Source organism: Zalophus californianus, chromosome 11, assembly GCF_009762305.2.
Source record: "Zalophus californianus isolate mZalCal1 chromosome 11, mZalCal1.pri.v2, whole genome shotgun sequence".
Taxonomy (NCBI): Eukaryota; Metazoa; Chordata; class Mammalia; order Carnivora; family Otariidae; genus Zalophus; species Zalophus californianus.
The window spans coordinates 8,757,992-8,779,644 of record NC_045605.1 but is presented as its reverse complement, the minus strand read 5'-3'; the positions used below and the strand labels follow the sequence as shown (position 1 = coordinate 8,779,644).

Here is a 21,653-nt window from a genome sequence, read left to right as displayed (position 1 = left end):
AACATAAAAATTTTTTAAAAAAGCCCTTTTATTTCTTCATAGGAACCTGGCTAATTTGCTTTATTCAGTCTGCAGCTTTCTGCTTAACAGCATCTAAGAGTGCATGAGGGGTGAGCAAGAGCGATGCCATACAGAAATGGCATAGCTGGGCAGGATTTGTTTATTGCCTTTTATTCAAATGCAGTGGGTTAGTGTTCATCACACCAACCAAACTCCTTCCTTCCTTCCTTCCTCCCTCCCTTCCTTCAACATTTGAATGAGTACATGTGTTAACCACTGTGCAAACACAGAAGAGAGCCTCCCAATGACAGAGGATAAATGAAGACCCCACATTATCATCTGACTTTTGGAAACCATTAGGAAAAGAGTAACTTGGGCAGTCCCCTTTGATCCAGCCTGGCCTGCTGGAAACAAAACACCAGTCCAGCTTCAGGTATTCTCTACCTCTGACCTGCAAGTTAATACCTAAAATGATGGCTGCTATGTCCCTCAGACATTTTGTGTCCTGTTTTCCGCCAAAAAACTTACACCATGTAATGTTGGATTCACTACGGTATTGTTTAACTTTTAATTCTGAAATAATTTTAGATTTCCAGAAGAGTTGCAACAATATAGTAAGGAGAATTCCCTATGCCCTTCACCCAACTTCCCCTAATGCTAACATTTTTTATAACTATATTAGTAAAATTATCAAAACTAAGAAAGTAACACTGACTCAGTACTATTAACTAAACCACGGACCTTATTAAGACACCAGTTTTTCACAAATGTGCCCTCTCAGTTCAGGATTCTACAATGCATTTAGTGGTCATGCCTCCTTAGGCTTCTCCAATTTGGAACCGTTCTTGGGTCTTCCCTTACAATGAACAGTACAGATCACATATTTTGTAGACTGTCCCTCAGTCTGGTTTTGCCTGTTTTCTCATGACTGGATTAAGATTATGGATTTTTGGGGGGAACATCAAGAGGTGAGGAGCTCTTCTCAGTGCACTGTATCAGGGGACGCATGGGGCTATGTCTAATTACTGGGGGGGGGTAACTCTGATCTCTTGATTAAGGTGCTTTCTGCTGGGTTTCCCCATTGTAAAGTTACTATTTTCCCCTTTATAATTTATAAATATATTAGAGAAGATACATTGAGACTATACAGATCCTGTTTCTCAAATTTTCCACCTATCACTATAGCATTCATTGGTAGATCTTGATTGCAGCAACCCTTACTGTAGTGTTCTAATGGTGAGTTTTCATTTTCCCCATGTCTTCTACACTTCTTAATTTCAATTCTTCTTTAAGGAAGAGTTGCCCTTCTTCCCCTTTCATTTATTCATTAAATCATTTATTATTTATCATATTGTCATTGTATTTGTCATTAACATTTTATTCTCTGAATTATAACTCAGTACTATTGTTATTTATTTTGATGCTCAAATAGTTCTAGCTTTGGCCATGAGAAGGTAATTCAGGTTGGCTTCTGTATCCTTTCAACATGCCCTCATCTTTTTAAAATTTCATTTTAAATATTTCCTTATCTCTGGCACCAGAAGTTGTTCCAGGCTCATTTTCTATTTTCCCTGCCCCAGCTCTGGAATCAACCACTTTTCCAAGGAGCCCAGGTTCCTTTTACAGAAGAATGGTATTTAGAAATCAAGACTAGGACCTAGATGTACTCACTGCAGCTGGATGTCACTGCTTCTAGGCCCTGTCAGCAGAGAGAGCTGGAAATATATGTCCGAATGCTAAAACACATGTATACCCCCATATTTATTCTTGTACCTTTCTATACGTATATGTGTTTTTAAAAAAACCCATGAATTCATACTGATACTTCCCACTCCAATCCAGGGTTCAGTCTAGTGTTATTTTGATACTATTTTTATTCATACAAGGTTGAGCAACTCTGACAAAATTCTGAAGATATAAAAAGTTTCTTTCCTCTGCAGTGATCTGTCATTTGTGTGGGGAGTAAGCGAACTCGCCCTCATAACATACCTTGAGTTTGTCAGATCAATCATGCTTTTCAACATTCTTAAACACAGTAGGATAAAAAAATCTTTCTCAAAGAATCTCAACTTAATTTTAAGAAAGTTTAATATGAAATCATAAGACATTTTAGAAACAAATGACAACTCGTCCTTCAACATGGTTTAGCAGTTATAATCAAATCCAAAAAAACATTTATGTCATGCCTACACTGGATCAGGCATTACATACTCGGTATTTTTTTTTTTTTAAGATTTTATTTATTTATTTGACAGAGAGAGACAGAGTGAGAGAGGGAACACAAGCAGGGGGAGTGGGAGAGGGAGAAGCAGGCTTCCCGCGGAGCAGGGAGCCCGATGTGGGGCTCGATCCCAGGACCCTGGGATCATGACCTGAGCTGAAGGCAGACGCTTAACTGACTGAGCCACCCAGGCACCCACTTGGTATTTTTTTAATATATTATTTCGTTTAATTGTGATGACAGCCCTGTAAGATGTGACTGTCCTTGTCTTAGAAACAAAGGAAACAAGTTCAGAGTGGTTAAATGACTTGCCCAAGTATCACTAGCTATGAGTGGCTTAGCCAGTATTCAAATACAGGTTTTTTAAGCTGCAAGCCAGGTGTTTTTGTTTTTGTTCTTTACTGTATCACAGATGTTCCAAGAATGTCACCAGCCAGAGAAGTTTAATTCAACTCAAAGTTGGAGGTAAGGCTGTCATAAACCCAGGAAAAATCTTTTACGTTAATAGAGAGGAGAGGTTTTCTAATTTATCCCTCTGCCAGCAGAACTTGGCGATTGAGGGCTTTCTCCTCTACACTATTAGATGCTATGTCAACAGCATCCTTCATAAGCGAATGGAAATAACTGTCTACAAAGCAAATGTCAGAAATATATAACTACATTCATTTTAGGAATCCATATTCTCTTTAAGAATGCACAATGTGTTGAATAGACATCTTGTCCTTTCATGTGAGATGACGTGTGACCACACCCCTAACACAAAGGAACATTCTCCAGGGGTTTTACTCTTAACAGTGCTTTTGAGATTTCCTAATATATCCATATTCTCTCACCTGGTTTCTGTGGGGCTTAAAATGTCTACAGAAGAGAGGGTTTGGAGTAGATTGTTTAACCATAGAACTGATTCAATTACTGTTGACGGACTCTCATGAAAATGAACTTGGCCTCAAAAGGTGAGTCCTCTAATTACCTCTTATCTAACTCACCAGTAACAGACTATGGATATATTTGAAAACAGTACTAGAACTGCTATTATTGTCTGCTTATTTTGAAAGTGACTGATTGACCTTTATCTTACCAATAACAGATGCCAATTATTATTACTGTCATCACTAAATTATCTAAGTTATCTGCGCCCAAATATCATTAACAAAGGGCCAATGTTTTAGGAATAACAGGACCTTACACAGAGTAAATAAGCTGATCCTGATGATTACTGTCTGATGGGAACTAAGCACAGAAGAATTCTGCTGTACTTGCCGGAATGAAATAGATCAAACATGAGCAATCATACAAACCACCTGGACAATGTGTTAAAATGCAGATTCTGATTCAGCAGGTCTAGGGTTGGGCTTGATACTCTGCATTTCTAATAAGCTCCAAAGTGATGCTCATGCTGCTGGTCCCCAGACCTCTCTTCAAGTAGCCAGGAAACAGAGAACAAAACAAAGGTTGTGAGAAACATACAGAAGATGTTCAACAGTCTGTCACTGTTACTGTTGCAAAATGATTATAGTTACTAAATACTTTCAGGATTTTTATTTAAATGACCTAAAGACTAAATAAAAGAAGTCATTAGGTAAACTAACTTTTTCTGAAAAGGGAAAAAACAAAACATTGAAAACCAGTCTTTGAGCTAAGGAAAAGTACACGACTTCTAAGAAGCAACATCACACTGAGGCAATTTCAAATCTCCAGCAGTGTGTTATAATGTCTAATTTATAATTAAAAACATTCTCCTACAGAGCAGCAGATGGCTTTAGGGTTAATTTTATCCTCGTTTCTAAAATTACCAGTAGAATTCAGATACCCAGGCTCGCTGGAGAGATACACCTCTTCTGTAATTATTATAATAGGAGCAGAGAAGACAATCGAAGTGAAAGCTGACAAACGAAGGACGGCGATGGAGACGAAGCTGACACGTGACACCAGCGCCACAGGGGTTGGCCGTCACTGACGTCACCGTGTGCTCTGCTGCCCGCCAGCTGCACAGCTTCCTTCCAAACGTCAGTGACCCCCTCTCTACCTGACAGGAGGGCAACGGGAATGGCCACCACAGCTGAGATGAAATGTGATCCTGCTGACCAGTGTGAGGCATCGATTTGTGCAATGAGGGAGTTCAGTGAGCTAAGGAGCAAATAAATGGTCTTCCTTAGCCCCAAATGGAGTGGAGAGCGGGGAGGGAGAAGAAGAAGGGAAAAACAAAACAAAACAAAACAAAACTCAACAAAACCCTCTGAGCCGTCTTCCATAGCCCAGGCTTAATGTGTTCCTGGTGCTCAGTGGGCTTGAGGGATAAAGCAGAGGTCCTACTGTGCTTGCTGACGCAGAGCTCTTTTTACATAATACCAGTGGCAGGAGGATAGCAAATAGAAGACTTCTAATAAACATTTTACTATCTCAGCCTCCCCTAGTCTTTTTTTGATTCCAGGATATAAAGCTGGAATTATATACACAGAAACCCTGTCTCAAGGTCTTCTTGTGAACAGGAAGATTGTTAGAAACAATAATGAGACATAATGGGTTACTCGGAGGTCATGGGTCAATTCAGAAAGGAAGCATCCCTCTTGGGGCCAAAGACAAGTGACTTGTAATACACAGGTCAGATCTATCAGGCTATTACACATCACTATGTTTAAGGTCCCTCTTAGAAAAAAAGATTCATATCAAGTACAGACAATTTAGAATATAAATGATAAACTTGTCTTATTCCTTTGAGATTTGTATTAATAAGGCTTTAAGGCCTTGGCAATTAAAAAACATGGTGAGGGGGGTTATATGGTTATCAGAATTTTCAGGACTTGTTTTCACATGGAATCAATTATATACTGAATACAAAGAATAGCTACCTTTTACTGAGTATTTACATGATGCCAGGAACTTTAATTAACAATTTATTTAACAAACACTTAAACAGCATTAACTATGTGCCAGGCACTGTTCTACGTACTTTGCAAATATTACCTAGTAACTGCTGTGAGATATGAACTTCAATCATTCCTTCTTCACAGATAAGGAAACTGAGAACAGAGATGTTAGGTAATGTGTCCAAGGTCACCCATCTAGTAAGTGGCATAACCATGATTCAAAGCCAGGTAATCTGGTTCTAGAGACCATACTCTTACCTACTAGCCCCCTGTCTCTAACATTATCATGAATCCCCGCAATATTCCTGAGAAACAGATTAATCTGTTTCATACATACAGAAACAGAGGCTCAGTGAGTATAAATAATCAGCCCAAGGTCACACAGCCACTAAGGGGCACAGCCAGAGTCTCCACCAATACTGTCTGCTATCACACTCCACATTCTTTACGTAGAAGCCTTGTTTGAATGGTGATATTTTCTGAAAACTTCCTCCAACTAGTTCATACACTTTTATCTTTATCTAAGTATTTATTATAAACATTTCAGATTAGGAAAGGTGAAGAATAAAACTAAATGTCCTTCATCTATTTATTCTCAACTTGATGCCTGACCAGTCATAGCCAAAATAGGAGGAAATATTACCACAACTACTACAATTAATGAAAGCCAATATTTATTTGCATTCTGCCTCATATTCTGCAAAGGCCAGAGGTCTCATAATTGAGGCAATGAACACACGTGGGTATGGATGGATCCATGGCTCATCAGTGTCTGAAGTCTTTATCCATAGGAGGAGCATAAATTAGAAAATGATTTCAAAGTCATGTTTCTGTACTTATTAAAATAAACCATATTTTACACTTCTACCCCATTTTCTTTTTTGTAAATTACAAAATATTGTAATTTACACCTAGTTTTGGTTTGCACTTTCTCTTCAATTTCAACATACAAGATGGCTAAAATAGTTCATTTATTCAGCCCATTTAGCAATTAAAAGAGATCTTCATAAGGAGAACAAGCGAAGTATAATTTGAGGGAGTAATTCTGCCTTTTATTCTGAGTTCTTACAATCTTTCCATCAAGTCCCATCTTTCCTACATGCGTTGGAATTCTTTAAAATTCAAGAAGATTCCTCAGAGATCAGAAGATGATGTTTTTAAAGGAAAGCAGTACTATAAAAAAGTTATAAAATCTATGGATAAAAATAAACATCCGGGAGAAATTCTTTAAGCATATAGAAACACATATAAACTTCTGATGTGGAATTCTTCATGATGTAGCTCTGCCTACCTGTCCAGGCTCCTTCCCTGTCATTTGTCACTGGCACTTAGGTCCCACTAGCTCTGGTCCACAGCTTCCCTACACAATCTGAGTTCTCTGGCCTGCCCACCTTTGCATATGTTGAAACCTGCTTGGATCTGCCATCCCTACCTCATACCCCTTTTGCTTTTCTCTCCTTCTGTCCCCTTCTTAATCAAGTCTTAGCTAATCATTTCCCTGGTTCTTCCAGGAAGAGTTAGTCTTTCTCCTAGCCTCATGGCCTTCACAATTATCTTCTTGTATTATATTTAGTCAAAGCTCTGGTTTTGGGTTAACTCCTCCAGGTGAGAGCAGAATTGAACTTTTTTGCACTGTAATCGTTTTTGTCTTGAAATACTTCAATCTCCAGGACTTAGCCTAGGAGTATAGTAGATGCTTCATAAACGTTTACTAAAATTTGGGGTAAACGGTGGTGAGGATGACAGAAAAACGTGGACAAGACGATATCTGAGTGCTAAGATATACTGTGTGCGTGCGCACGCATGTGTGTCTCCACTGAGGTAATGGAATCAATGAGACTCGATGGATAAATACTGAATGATAAAACCCAAAATTCAGTTAGTGAGTAACCCTTGAGGAAAAACTTACCAATAATGCTTGAAAACTCAGAATCTTTGCTTCCTGAGGTCAGAGACCTAGCTGTGAATACCACATAATGACATTAGAGATACTGAGTTTATCTACCTATATTATATGCAAAATTATAGGAGACATATTATAGCCAGGCAAAACTTGGTTATAACCTTAAAGGCATATTCTGTATATTTTGTTTGCAAGTTTCTTTGGTGTTCTACTTTGACATTTTCTTTTGAGATGTTAGTGACAGAGCACTCTGTAATTTCTATAGCATATGACTCACACCGCTAACCTTTCTCTGCCTAAAAAGACTCCCAGAACTCCTTGGAAGTATGTTTTTGTGAATTTTTTGTTTTAGACATAAAGGAATATGAAGGTGAAGGAGTAGTTTCCTCTTTCTTTCTACAGAGTTAAGGACTTGAAAAAACAAGAGCCTTCTCTGAAGATGACAATTTGAGGGCAGCAGATGCTTCCAACAAGTAAACAAAAAGTCCCAGGGGGCGCCTGGGTGGCTCAGTTGGTTAAGCGACTGCCTTCGGCTCAGGTCATGATCCTGGAGTCCCTGGATCGAGTCCCGCATCGGGCTCCCTGCTCAGCAGGGAGTCTGCTTCTCCCTCTGACCCTCCCCCCCTCATGTACTTTCTCTCTCTCTCAAATAAATAAGTAAAATCTTAAAAAAAAAAAAAAAAAAAAGTCCCAGGGAAGTGCACTCCTGAAGAATGGCAAACAGGAGTGAGATGAATGAGACCAAAAGAAGAAGAGGAAAAAACAAAACTACAAATGGGAGAAGTGAACACACATAAGAAACCATGGAAACACCAATACTGTGGATTGCACTTTCAAAACAGAAAAGACAAATCAATACAAATCTTTATATATATAATGGGAATGAAACAGATTAACTTAAAAAACTGTCTTATTCGGGCAATCCCATTAGAAAAAAAAAGTCATAGCCTGCAGAATGGAAAATCCATTACCTCCCTGAACCATATGTAACATTGGCATTTAAAATTAATGATTAACTTTGACAAAGCAGGAAAAAATGTCCAATGGAAAAAAGACAGTCTCTTCAACAAATGGTGTTGGGAAAATTGGACAGCCACATGCAGAAGAATGAAACTGGACCATTTCCTTACACCACACACAAAAATAGACTCCAAATGGTTGAAAGACCTAAACGTGAGACAGGAGTCCATCAAAATCCTAAAGGAGAACACAGGTGCAACCTCTTCGACCTCAGCCGCAGCAACTTCTTCCTAGAAACATCGCCAAAGGCAAGGGAAGCAAGGGCAAAAATGAACTATTGGGATTTCATCAAGATAAAAAGCTTTTGCACAGCAAAAGAAACAGTCCACAAAACCAAAAGACAACCGACAGAATGGGAGAAGATATTTGCAAATGACATATCAGATAAAGAGCTAGTATCCAAAATCTATAAAGAACTTATCAAACTCAACACCCAAAGAACAAATAATCCCATCAAGAAATGGGCAGAAGACATGAACAGACATTTTTCCAAAGAAGACATCCAAATGGCCAACAGACACATGAAAAAGTGCTCAACATCGCTCGGCATCAGGGAAATCCAAATCAAAACCTCGATGAGATACCACCTCACACCCGTCAGAATGGCTAAAATTAACAAGTCAGGAAACGACAGATGTTGGCGGGGATGCGGAGAAAGGGGAACCCTCCTACACTGTTGGTGGGAATGCAAGCTGGTGCAACCACTCTGGAAAACAGTATGGAGTTTCCTCAAACAGTTGAAAATAGAGCTACCCTAAGATCCAGCAATTGCACTACTGGGTATTTACCCCAAAGATACAAATGTAGGAATCCGAAGGGGTACGTGCACCCCAATGTTTATAGCAGCAATGTCCACAATAGCCAAACTGTGGAAAGAGCCAAGATATCCATCGACAGATGAATGGACAAAGAAGATGTGGTATATATACACAATGGAATATTATGCAGCCATCAAAAGGAATGAGACCTTGCCATTTGCAATGACGTGGATGGAACTGGAGGGTGTTATTATGCTGAGTGAAATAAGTCAATCAGAGAAAGACATGTATCATATGACCTCACTGATATGAGGAATTCTTAATCTCAGGAAACAAACTGAGGGCTGCTGGAGTGGTGGGGGGTGGGAGGGATGGGGTGGCTGGGTGATAGACATTGGGTAGGGTATGTGCTATGGTGAGCGCTGTGAATTGTGCAAGACTGTTGAATCACAGATCTGTACTTCTGAAACAAATAATGCAACATATGTTAAGAAAAAAGAAAAAGAAGAAGATAGCAGGAGGGGAAGAATGAAGGGGAGTAAGTCGGACGGGGAGACGAACCATGAGAGACGATGGACTCTGAGAAACAAACTGAGGGTTCTAGAGGGGAGGGGGGTGGGGGGATGGGTTGGCCTGGTGATGGGTATTAAGGAGGGCACGTTCCGCGTGGAGCACTGGGTGATATGCACAAACAATGAATCATGGAACACTACATCAAGAACTAATGATGCTGGGCGCCTGGGTGGCTCAGTTGGTTAAGCGACTGCCTTCGGCTCAGGTCATGATCCTGGAGTCCCGGGATCGAGTCCCACATCAGGCTCCCTGCTCAGCAGAGAGTCTGCTTCTCCTTCTCACCCTCCTCCCTCTCATGCTCTCTGTCTCTCATTCTCTCTCTCAAATAAATAAATAAAATCTTAAAAAAAAAAAAACTAATGATGTAATGTATGGTGATTAACATAACAATAAAAAATTTAAAAAAATTAATTATTAACATTAAAGTAAGAGTTAAAGTAAAGTAAGTAAAAATTAATTATTTGCTTTCCCTCAAATGCCCAAAGCAAAAACTAATGGGAAATGGCATAGAAATAAACCAGTTACATGCACAAATCAGACGCTTTTAACTTCTATTTTATACCACAATGCAGCAAACCAAGACTGCTGTTTTGTCCCTAAGCTTAGGAGTCCAATGAGTATCCAGCCTAGCTAGTCAGCAAATCATTTCTTGGTCAGCTCCTCTCATCTGGATGTCCCTCTGTTCCTCTTTAACAATCCTAGAACAAAACACCACCACTTGCAACTTTGCTAAGCTTTCGCTTCAAGCCCCTTATCTTCTCCGATACCCTAACTGAAATCAATCTCCCTCCACACCTACAACCTCTGCTGCTGCTACTCTCGCCCAGACCCACATTTTCCTAACTGGACTACTGCCTTCGATTCCTTATCAATCTTCTTGCCTTCAGTCTCACCCACGCCTCCTGCCCGTCTTCAGCCTGCTGCCAGAAAGAAACCTCCTTCCAACATGCAAATCTAGTCATAGTAGCCCAGTCCCACCTTCACTTCCATCCCACCCTACAATTTTCAATAGGTTGCACTCCGTATTTCCAACAGAATAAACTCGGAAATCTTTTTCATGGCATTCAAGGCCCTTCATATTCTGCTCTTTGCCTAGCTGTTCCTCCTGCGTCGATTCCCTGTGCCTACACATGTTACATTTCACCAATGCTGAGCTACAGGTCCCCACCAACCAGTCTCAACCTCTTTCCCTTACACCTGTGGTGTTTACACAGTTTGCCTGTGTGCGGTACCCTACTTCCGTTTATCCTCCTGGCAAGCTTCTAACTCATCCCTCAAGCCTCAGTTCAACTAGTTCCCTCTCTGTGAAGCCATCAGGTAGACTGCTATTCCTTCACCCAGATTCCTATTACAGTTGGTACATACATTTTTGGGGAACTTAGTGTATTTTAATTATTTTTATCTCCCCACTAGACTTTTAGAATCAGAGGATTTGTATCCCCAGGGTACCTAGCATAGCACAGTACCTGACACATAAATATTTACTGAATTTTTGACCATATGGATAAAGGAACTTGGACTATAAAATATAAAACCTTTTACAGTTGTGAAAAGTGTAGGAGAAAAACTAGCAAAATAATCTCTCTATGCTCAACTTCCATGTTATAACTCAAAACCTTATTGTATCAGAGCCAGGCATTAGACTTCTATCACTGTCTTTTCTCCGGCTGTGACCTCTCTGCACAATCACCCATAACCAGGAGGGCAGGCAGAGCACCAGCGTGCTCCTGTACGGCTCCTCTGGTCCGGCTATCAGTCCCCTACCTCACACACACACCCAGACAAACGGACCTCCTCCAGCAGGGCACAAGGGACCTGGCCACAAATCAGACCCCAGTCCTGCCACCGTGTACATTAGTAATAAACCGATTTCTCTTACTTGTCATTACACTTAGAACTATGAGTAAAACACACTTTAAGAAATCCCGATGTCACTGGTAGAAATGTTCCTGAACCTCTGCCTGCACACACACCAAGTACAGTGGCTCGTGTCTGGTCACGTTAGAGCCAGCTGCGTCCCAGCTACCTGCTAGCTTGATGTTCATGTTGCTATCCAGCAGGAGATTTTCAGCCTTGAGATCCCGGTGCACAATCTTCCGACCATGACAATAATCAACAGCGGACAGGATTTGCCAGAATTTGCGCCTGGCCTCAGACTCATTTAACCGGCCATGATTAGCAAGGTAGTCTGTAAAAAAGGAGAGAATTTAGGATTATTCACCAAAACCAACCAACAAAAAATCCCCACTATTAATAGGTAGAATTTTTTCTCCTCAAAAACCTATCTTTTTATTTATCTTATTGTAAGTCCAGTGTAGTTTATATACACTGCTATATTAGTTTCAGGTGTACAATACAGTGATTCAACAATTCCATATATTACTCAGTGCTCATCAAGGTAAGTGTACTTTAATCCCCTTCACCTATTCAAAAGCTTTCTAAATGAATAGGAGTGAGTGTTCAAGTAACATGCTGTTTTCCAAGTTCCCTGCCTTGAGAAAAGTAATTCCAATCATATTTCACTGGAGTCCAGATAAATGGAGAGAGCCCAAGACCAGACAACAGCAAGTGGCATAATATTCACAGTATAATTCACAATGCTTTTTTAGTCTAAGCACTCTGTTCTGTTTATAAGTTTATTGAATATTTTTCCTAACCACATTTAAAAAACAAAATTTATGTAAAAAAAAAAAAACCCAACAAAAACCCCATGACATCCCATCAGACAAAAGATATCTTTCTTTTAAGCAATCATTTCCTGCAGTTATTATAGAAGCCACCTGTAACATAAGATACAGTGGTCCCTGGAAGTAGCTTAAATAATTCACACTCTGTTTTGTTTGGTGGAGCACTTACCCAAGACTTGTTCTCTAAATCAAACATGATAGCCGTGTTCTCTAAGCAAATATACTTTGCAAGATACATTAGCTATCTTTGTATAATGTTATAATCTCTACTAAAGCAGTTTATCTGAAAATTAGTTCTGTATATGTTTACATGAACTCAACAAAACGAAACATTATAGCTCATTCAAGTTTCTCCTGAACATCTAAAAGGCCTCTGAAATGATCTTTTGAGGGGGAAGGGTCAGCAGAAATCTCGAAAGGCTTTTCTAAAATTTAAAATTATTTTCCCAACTTAGGAATTGTACGGGTGAATGAATATTCAGACATCTCCATATATTTTCTGCTCTAGGCTATGGGGTTTACTGATATTTAGAGTCCATGGCTTTGGCTCAGGACATCCTCAATATTTATTATAAAATTAACATTTGTACAGCACTTTACAGTTTATAAAGCATGTTCGTATCACTGTATCCCTCTTAATCTTCCTAAAAACCCTCTATGATAACTATTATTCTAATTTTCATTTTATAGATGAGGAAGCTGAAGATCAGAGGGGTTATGTAATCTGGCTGAATTCATACAACTGGTAAATGAATGGTTACTTCACTGTAACCATGGAGAGGCACTGTTCTCAATCCACGCTCAAGTTAATAAACTTTAAAAAAAACGTATCAAGCTTCCTTACTAGACTCGGGCTGAAATCCTACCCTTTCAAACCCTGCTCAAATGCCACCTTGCCCTTAAACAGTTCCTCGTCACTTCAAGTAGAACTAATCTCTACACTCTGAACTCCTTATCACTGACAACACATTGGCTCACACTGTAGTTACCTGCATATATCACATAAATATCTCAAAGTGCGTATGTGTTTGGGTGTACACACACACACACACAGCCTTAATTCTAACACACTGTGTGTTAGAAAATAAGATACCTTCACTTAAGCTTTCTGAAGATAGGGGCCATATTATTTTCTTTGGTACTTCCCACACTGCTTTAGTACTATGTACAAAACATCAGAGGCATGGTTTTTATTAAATACTTAGCTGATTAAGGTCTGGTCATGGATGGTATCATCAACCATTATAAAATATAGAATATTAGTACTATACATGTTAGACACTTTAAATGTAAGCAGACAGACCTAAATGTGTCTAGGAACATAAAATCCTAGAAGTGAGCACAGGCAGTAATTTCTCTGACATCAGCTATAGGAAAACAAAACAAAAAAAGGCAAAATCAGACTTATAAATACAGAGAACAGACTAGACTGATGGCTGCCAGGCAGACGAGGGTGTGGGGTTGGGCTAAATGGGTGAAGGGGAGAGGGAGATACAGGCTGAAATGAGTAAGTCATAGGAATAAACAGCAGAGCGTAAGGAATATAGTTAGTCAATGATACTATAATAGTGATGTAATGGGACAGACAGTAGCTACACTTGTGGAGAACATAGCATAATGTATAAACTTGTCAAATCACAGAGTTGTACACGTGAAACTAACGTAACATTGTGTGTCAATTACACTCAAATAAAAAAAATGGGGCGCCTGGGTGGCTCAGTCGTTAGGCGTCTGCCTTCGGCTCAGGTCATGATCCCAGGGTCCTGGGATCGAGCCCCGCATCGGGCTCCCTGCTCGGCGGGAGGCCTGCTTCTCCCTCTCCCACTCTCTCTGCTTGTGTTCCCTCTCTCACTGTGTCTCCCTCTCTATCACATAAATAAATAAAATCTTTTTAAAAAAATGTAAGGAGACATTTTGTATATGTTTCTTCATCTGCTATGATCACAAATTGAGATGATCAGCTCCCCATATTTTCCTTTTGCCTTTACAGAGCACACATACTAGCCATTCAGAATTCTACAGGGGAAAAAAAATCATTTAAGAATATATAGACTTTTCAGTCAGAATGTCCAAACTGTCATCAGAGTGACTATATCTAAGTTAACTACCAAGTAAACAATGTACTATCTGTTCATAAGAGTAAACCAGAGCCTCATTTCTATACTGGATGAACGGGGAAATCTATAACAAAGGGTTGGCCCCGTGGGCAAATATAACTTACTGAGGGAAATGCAATGTGTTTTCCATACAGGATTATCTTTTGGCTAGTTACTAGTGTTAATTTTGCAGAAATTCCACACCAAATGCCATTTAAGCTGTAGCTCTAAAGAGACAATTTTTTCCTAGACAAATAAATGACTTCTTCAGAGAGACAAAATTTCTTTCTGTTGAAAATGCTGAGTCAGGGACTCCTGGGTGGCTCAGTCAGTTAAGCATCTGCCTTTGGCTCGGTCATGCATGATCCCAGGACCCTGGGATAGTGTCCCACATCAGGCTCTTTGCTCAGTGGGAAGCCAGCTTCCCCCTCTGCCTGCCGTTCCCCCTGCTTGTGCTTTCTCTCTACACAAATAAATAAAATCTTTATAAAAAAAAGAAAATGCTCAATCAATGTGAGTTAATGGGAAAAATTTTTGTGATTCTGGCAACACAGAGAAACCTAACAGATCCAATGTGAACAGATATAAGTATATGGGGGAAAGAACAACAACAAACTGTCACTTACAAAATGAGTCCTAGGAAGTGCAAGAGAATCTAGAGTACAGACGTTTTTGAAGCGATCAGTCCAAATTAATACCACCCTAGCCAGGGGGGGAAGAAAAGCTTTGGAGCCTGGCAGGAAAGGTACTGTGGGGGGGGGTGGGGTGGGCGGGAGGAATGGTATGTCTGAACCTAAAATTACCATGTAAAGCTAGAATCGCATAACAATAAATATATAACACACTGTGAGAAAAATGACAACATCCACGTTCCAGAGATTAAGACTGCCTGTTTAAAGAGGTTGGTGTGTTCACTCCTCCCTTCCTCATTCTGTATGTTTTCTGCAGTGTGGGCATCCCTGAAAACTGTACCATCTGCTGAGAAATCAGTAACAGAAGTAACTGAGGTAAAAACCTGTGGCCGAAATCACATTGGTTTAGGTATACTTCCTCATCCTCTGTGAGGGGCACTGTTCTCAACCCACGCTCAAGTTAATATACAAGGTCCTCAAGGTAACATGCAAAAAGCATATTCATGTTTCACAAGAAAAACTTAATTATGGTTACAGAACAAACTTGAGTGTAACAGCAATTTTCCATACTAATTGCCTGTATGCGTATTTTTGATGGGTAGTTAAAAAATTGCTTTATCCTATGTTTAAATTTGTTCTGATAAGTGAAATGTAATTTTGTTGACTTTAATAAGAAAACTTTTTAAGGTTATATTTTGTATGTCCTTTCCTCACTTTGCTTTTACAGTAATTGATTTTTATTGTATTTTACAAAAATCATGGTCTGTGACAAATTGGACAATTAAAAAAATTGGTCTTTCAATACTGATAATTTGAGAAATACTGGTATAGACAAGTAAATAGGCAATTGCAATACACCATGATAAAGGCTAGCACAGGAATAAATATATCTGAATAAAAATTTTTGTAGGTATCTTTTAAAATTTTCTATTTTTTATTATGAAAATTTCAAACATACATGAGTAGAGAAAATAGTATGATGAATCTCCCAGATTTAAGAGTTGTCAACATTTTGCCATACTTCATATATCTTTTTTTTTTCCGTAGTAACCTAAAGCAAATGCTTGCATCACTTTGTTTCACCCTAAATACTTTTCTGTGTTATCTTAAAAAAAATTTTTTTTTCTTACATAACCATAATACCATCACCACACCTAACAAAATTAACAATTTCTTAATATCATCTAATTCACCGCCTGAATTCAAGTCTCCTCAGTTGGCGTACTGGAATCAGGATCCAGGAGGCGGAGCAAGATGGCGGAGGAGTAGGAGACCTAGATTTCGTCTGGTCTCAGGAATTCAGCTGAATAGGGATGGAATCAGGATCCAAACAAGACGTACTTTTTTTTTTTTTTTTTTAAAGAGAGAGAGCTGGGGAGGGGGAGAGAGAAAACCTTAGGCAGGCTCCACGCCCAGCACGGAGCCTGATGTGGGGCTCGACCTCACAACCCTGAGATGAGGAGCTGAGCTGAAGCCAAGAGCCAGACGTTTAACCGACGGAGCCACCCAGGTGCCCCAAGATGTACATTCTGCCCTTGCTCATTTTGTCTTTGGAATCCTTTTCTTTTGGAACAGCCTTCCTCCCTGCCCTTTTCCTCTGCTACTGACTTACTGGATTTGTCTTTTACTTCCTCATGCTCTCACTTAACTTATTCTCTTATTTCCTGTATTTCCAATAATTTGGAATTCAAGTATGAAGAATAGAATAGATGCAAGTTTAACTTTTTTGGAGGGTGGCAAGAATATGTCACAGGTGCATCTACTTGGAGGACTACAACATCTGGCTCTCCCGCTTCTAGGCGTGCTAAGGTTGGTCACTGAGCTATGGGGGTGACAGCTTGATCCTTCAATTAAACATTCTCATCTCTTTTTCCTAACACGGTTCTTAGAGGCCTTGTTAAAACATTGCTGGGACCTACCTCTAGAGTCTCTGACACAGCAAGTGCTGGAAAAGGCCCAAGAATTTATGTATTTTTTATAAATATCCAGGTGATGCTTAAGATACTGGAACAGGGGCTGTACTTGGAGAACCCCAGCACTAATTTTAGTATTCACTGGTGGTTGAACCTGAACCAGTTACTTCGTTAGAGGTTGCAAAACTGTGACTTTCTAATTATTTTATTCCTGCCACATCTATTAGATGAAATTCTTCTGTTGTCAATTAGGGCTATTTAGTTATCCTGAACTATAACTAAAATAAGTCAGGAAGGATAAGTGCTTAATTCTTCCTCCTTAAGTTAAACCAATTTTCAGAGTAAGGGGTTGGTACACTGGCTACCTCCAATGATAACTATTAAGATTTGTGTTTGTTTATTTTTGTTTTTCTTCTATTTTAGGATTCTCTTAAGTATCATAATGGGTGCATGGATTCTTATATACTCAATTTATTTCAATTAATTACAGTCATTATTCTTTTTGATCCTCAAATTTTTCCATCTTTGACCAGTGAGAGCCCCTTTATAGGTTTTTGTTTTTTTAATCCAGAAATAATCAATGCCTTTGTTGCTTTCTGGCATAATAAATTTGTCTCATGCATAATTTGAATATTTCCTGCCCCAAAATTGGGATCAGTCACTTCTCCAAGAATCCTGGTTCTCTTCACTGGGGAATGATATCTGGGTGCTCAGGGTGTTTTTTATGGCAGGACTGGTATTACTTCTAAGACTTTTCAGAGACAGAGCTAAGAAAAAAAAAGTAATGACGTCACTCCATTTCAAATGTACCATTATAGGAATTACTTTTCTTTGATTTTTACATGTGTATTTCTTTTTCTCTTACAAAAAGATCCTCGTTCTTAACATAAATTACTTGTTTTATCCTATAATATACACAAAATAATGTCAAAATAGCTATGCTAATATCACTACTAACAATAAAATTACTGGATGAAGTTTAAAAGTTAAAATTTCATTGGAGTTCTTTTTAATATTGAGATTACACCATCCTAAGAACACACAGTGCAAAAAAATAAATAAAAAAGAATGTAAAGTCCAAATTCTATTGTTCTAAAGTTGTTTGAAAAGCTATCTCTTTGTGGTATATTTCTCCTGTGTTAAGTTTATTTTGTGAATATGTAAAACACTTACCTGATGTTTAAAATGACACCAAAATTAAAACTATGCAACAAGATATAATCCAAGAAGTCTTGCTTTTTATCCCTGTTCTCTTCCTCTGCCTACAGGTAACTTTTTATTAATTTTTGTTTACCCTTTGCTTCATTTGATATATATAATTATGTATATATAATTGTATTCTCCCCACTTCTTATACAAAAACATTTATCCTTTTTCTGTTTCATTTTATAGCAGTACATAGAAGTCTTCCATATTCCTTTTACATCATTGCAGATACTTCTAGTATTTAATAGTATGGGTTTTTTTATTTTTTATTTTTTAAGATGTTATTTATTTATTTGACAGAGAGAGAGAGAGAACAAAGCAGGGGAAGCGGCAGAGGGAGAAGCAGGCCCCCACCGAGGAGGAAGCCCGATGTGGGTCTCAATCCCAGGACCCTGGAATCATGACCTGAGCCGAAGGAAGACGTTTAACCGACAGAGCCACCCAGGATGAAGGCTCAGGAGTTGGGCTGCCTGGGTTCAAATTCTGTCTTCACACTTGCTGACCATGTGACCTTGAGCACATTACATACCCCGCACCCCCCACACCAACCTCCATTTGCTAATGCAAAAATGGGGATGATGATGATGATAAAACATAGAATAACAATAGAACACTTCACAAGGTTATGTGAAGGTTAAATGGAAAAAGCAATTTAAAAAAAGAAAAAACCCTCTTCGTGGTGCCTGACATATATAAATGCTCAATAATGTTAGCTGCTATTATTTCAACTATGACTACTACTATTGTTGTTATTATATTATCAGGGGTTGACTCAGGCTACTTTCCTTTCCCAACTACTAACAACCCAAAAGCCCCTTATTTTATTTTTTTTAAAGATTTTATTTATTTAATTGAGAGAGAGAGAATGAGAGATAGAGAGCACGAGACGGAAGAGGGTCAGAGGGAGAAGCAGACTCCCCGCCGAGCAGGGAGCCCGATGTGGGACTCAATCCCGGGACTCTAGGATCATGACCTGAGCCGAAGGCAGTCGCTTAACCAACTGAGCCACCCAGGTACCCTTATTTATTTTTTTTAAGATTTCATTTATTTATATGAGAGAGAGAGTGAGAGAGAGTGAGCGAGCATGAACAGGGGGAGAGAGAGAGGGAGAAGCAGACTCCCCACTGAGCAGGGAGCCCAATGCAGGGCTCGATTCCAGGAACCTGGGATCATGACCTGAGCCGAAGGCAGATGCTTAACCGACTGAGCCACCCAGGTGCCCCCTTATGATATGATTTTTATGTTTCACATTCCACTGACATTGCTTTAAAGTCACCAGCAACTTCTCTAGGCTGAAGCCAATTACCTTTCCTCAGTTCTCATCTTTTATGACCTTTCAATTATATTTTATACTTAATTGGTTTCCAAAATAAACATCTCTCCTATTGATTCTCTGTTTATAGTTTTTCTCCTTTTCTTTCACTAATTGACCTTTCCCTTTTATTTTTTTATTTTTTAAAGATTTTATTTATTTGCTTATTTGAGAGAGAGAGAATGAGAAACAGAGAGCATGAGAGGGAAGAGGGTCAGAGGGAGCAGCAGACTCCCTGCTGAGCAGGGAGCCCGATGTGGGACTCGATCCCGGGACTCCAGGATCATGACCTGAGCTGAAGGCAGTCACTTAACCAACTGAGCCACCCAGGCGCCCGACCTTTCTCTTTTAAACACATAAAACTACTACAGTCTAATTCTGGCCCTTTGCCTTTCTTTTTCTATACAACTTTCCTCACAGAATTGATCTAACTTATCACCTTCTTGTGGATCACCTCTGATCTGCTTCATTCTTAGCTGGATAATGTTAGTTCCCTTTCATAGTCTTCTCACTTAGTTCCAGTCTCAGGGTGCCTCGTTAGTCACTCCAGCAAAGATCTGTTTTAACACTCTGGCCTGGGACCTTTTGGTCACAGATCCTATTGGGAAGCTAATAAAAATTACACTTACATACAAACACACACATAAAACTTTGCAATTTCAAGGGGGGAGGTCTATAAAATCTTAGGTTTAATCAAGGTTCAGAACTCTGCCTTGGGGGTTTCATTCATCGATTAGAATTTTTATAAAAATAATCTCCAGATTAGCCAGGCACATTTGACCTTTCAGCAATTACTCAACTGTGTACCTACGCAGATTTTCTTTCTACCGCTGCAGTGATATCAAGACTGAGCTCATCTCTCTTTTTATGAACTTCATTACCACCTTCTACGTCACTGTAACCACCACCGCCAGAGTGGCATCCCATCCCTTCTCTTCCCCCAAGGATAAGAGGCAGCTTTCCCAGCATCTTGTCAAAGTGAAGAAACCCAGCCAGCTGCATTTCCTTAAGTTTTGGGGATGTCAGAATCTTTCAATCTTTCAATTTTAAGCTTAAAATTCTTCAGTCAGAAATTATTAACACCCCTTAAAGATGGAGCTGAGTAATAGCCCAAAAGATTAAAAAGAAATGCAATTAAATTTTAATGTTATATTAAAAGGACTTAATTTGTAATTTCACCAATTTGTAATTTGGAACTAAAAAGTCTGATTATCAATTTAATATTTTTTTGCTTAATTAGCCTTAAAAGAAACAACCCATTTCAGACAATTAAATCCTGGTCAGAAGACTCTAACTCATAAATCTGTGAAGAATTCACATTTAATTACCAAATTTGGAGAGAAATCATGTTTTTAGGAATATGACCACTATGAACCTTGAGGACCCAATAAGGCAATGGGAATTGGTTCTTTTGTTTTCTTCAAAATATTTTGAAGACCCATTATTTTCAATCCCCATTTTCAAATCTTTACTCAAATTTAACATCTCTTTCCTCTAATCAGTACAAAATGTCACTGTAAAATAAACCTCTGTCTTACAGGAGATCAGGACTCTGATCTTTGTCAACTTAGGTTGTGTTGGTTCTAACTGATCACTCTTAGATAAAATATAACTAAGAAAGGAAGGCACATTAAATAAAAACCTGAAAAGGTTTTTAGCACATTAATATGTGTACCACTTTACACTGTGACCACTAATAGAAAATGGATTAAGTATATGATCTGTTTTGAATTAGGATACATAGGCTATCTTAATTTTAAATATTATGACATTACTTATAATATTAAATTACATTAAACTTTTAACCTGGAGACAACTTCTGAATGGAACATGAAACTACAGATTTTTAATCTTTTATAGATTTTGCTTTTTTCTGTTTGTTTTTATAAATATATAATCATTTCAAATTGTGTGTTTGACAAAAAGGAAATTGTTGCATGCGGTATATACTTTGGCAATTTAATTGTGCTTTCAGCAATTTCCCTACATTAGACTGTTTGCATCTCTTAGATTCTGAATCAGTTCTTCAAGCCTAGTGGAAATACTGAAGCAACCCACAGTCTTCTGAGAAGATGAGTTTTTAGTTACATAAAGTTTTAAAGTTTTTGGTAACAAAAGCAAATATATCACACTTTTCTAAAATTATTTATAACCCCCACAAGAAGTCAATAGGTTGCAATACTGGTGATAGGAATGGATATCAAACAGAAGACTTAAAATTTTTTTTGTATCTTTTAATAAGACATATAAATACATTTCTGATTTCTTTGGACCTAGGGAGATCTTAAAATATAGCAGAAATAAGTTCTGGAGTCAGACAATCCTGTCCAAAGTGGCCTCCCCCAGATACTTTCCAGCTGATCACCCTATTTCCCTTACATTTATTATATTGTGTAATTGTAAGTTTTATGTTGTCTCCTCCACCCAAATAGAAGTTTCATGACGACAAGGGGTTGGACATAGTG

General features: G+C 38.7%; 1 protein-coding gene across 1 annotated transcript in view; it reads right to left on the bottom strand.

The window, feature by feature from the left end:
• Positions 1-21,653, bottom strand: part of SIK2 (salt inducible kinase 2) — a 122,334-nt gene that overhangs the window by 27,894 nt on the left and 72,787 nt on the right. Inside the window, 1 exon segment of the mRNA XM_027578207.2 lies at positions 11,369-11,530. Within this exon segment, the coding sequence (XP_027434008.2) occupies positions 11,369-11,530 (162 nt within the window).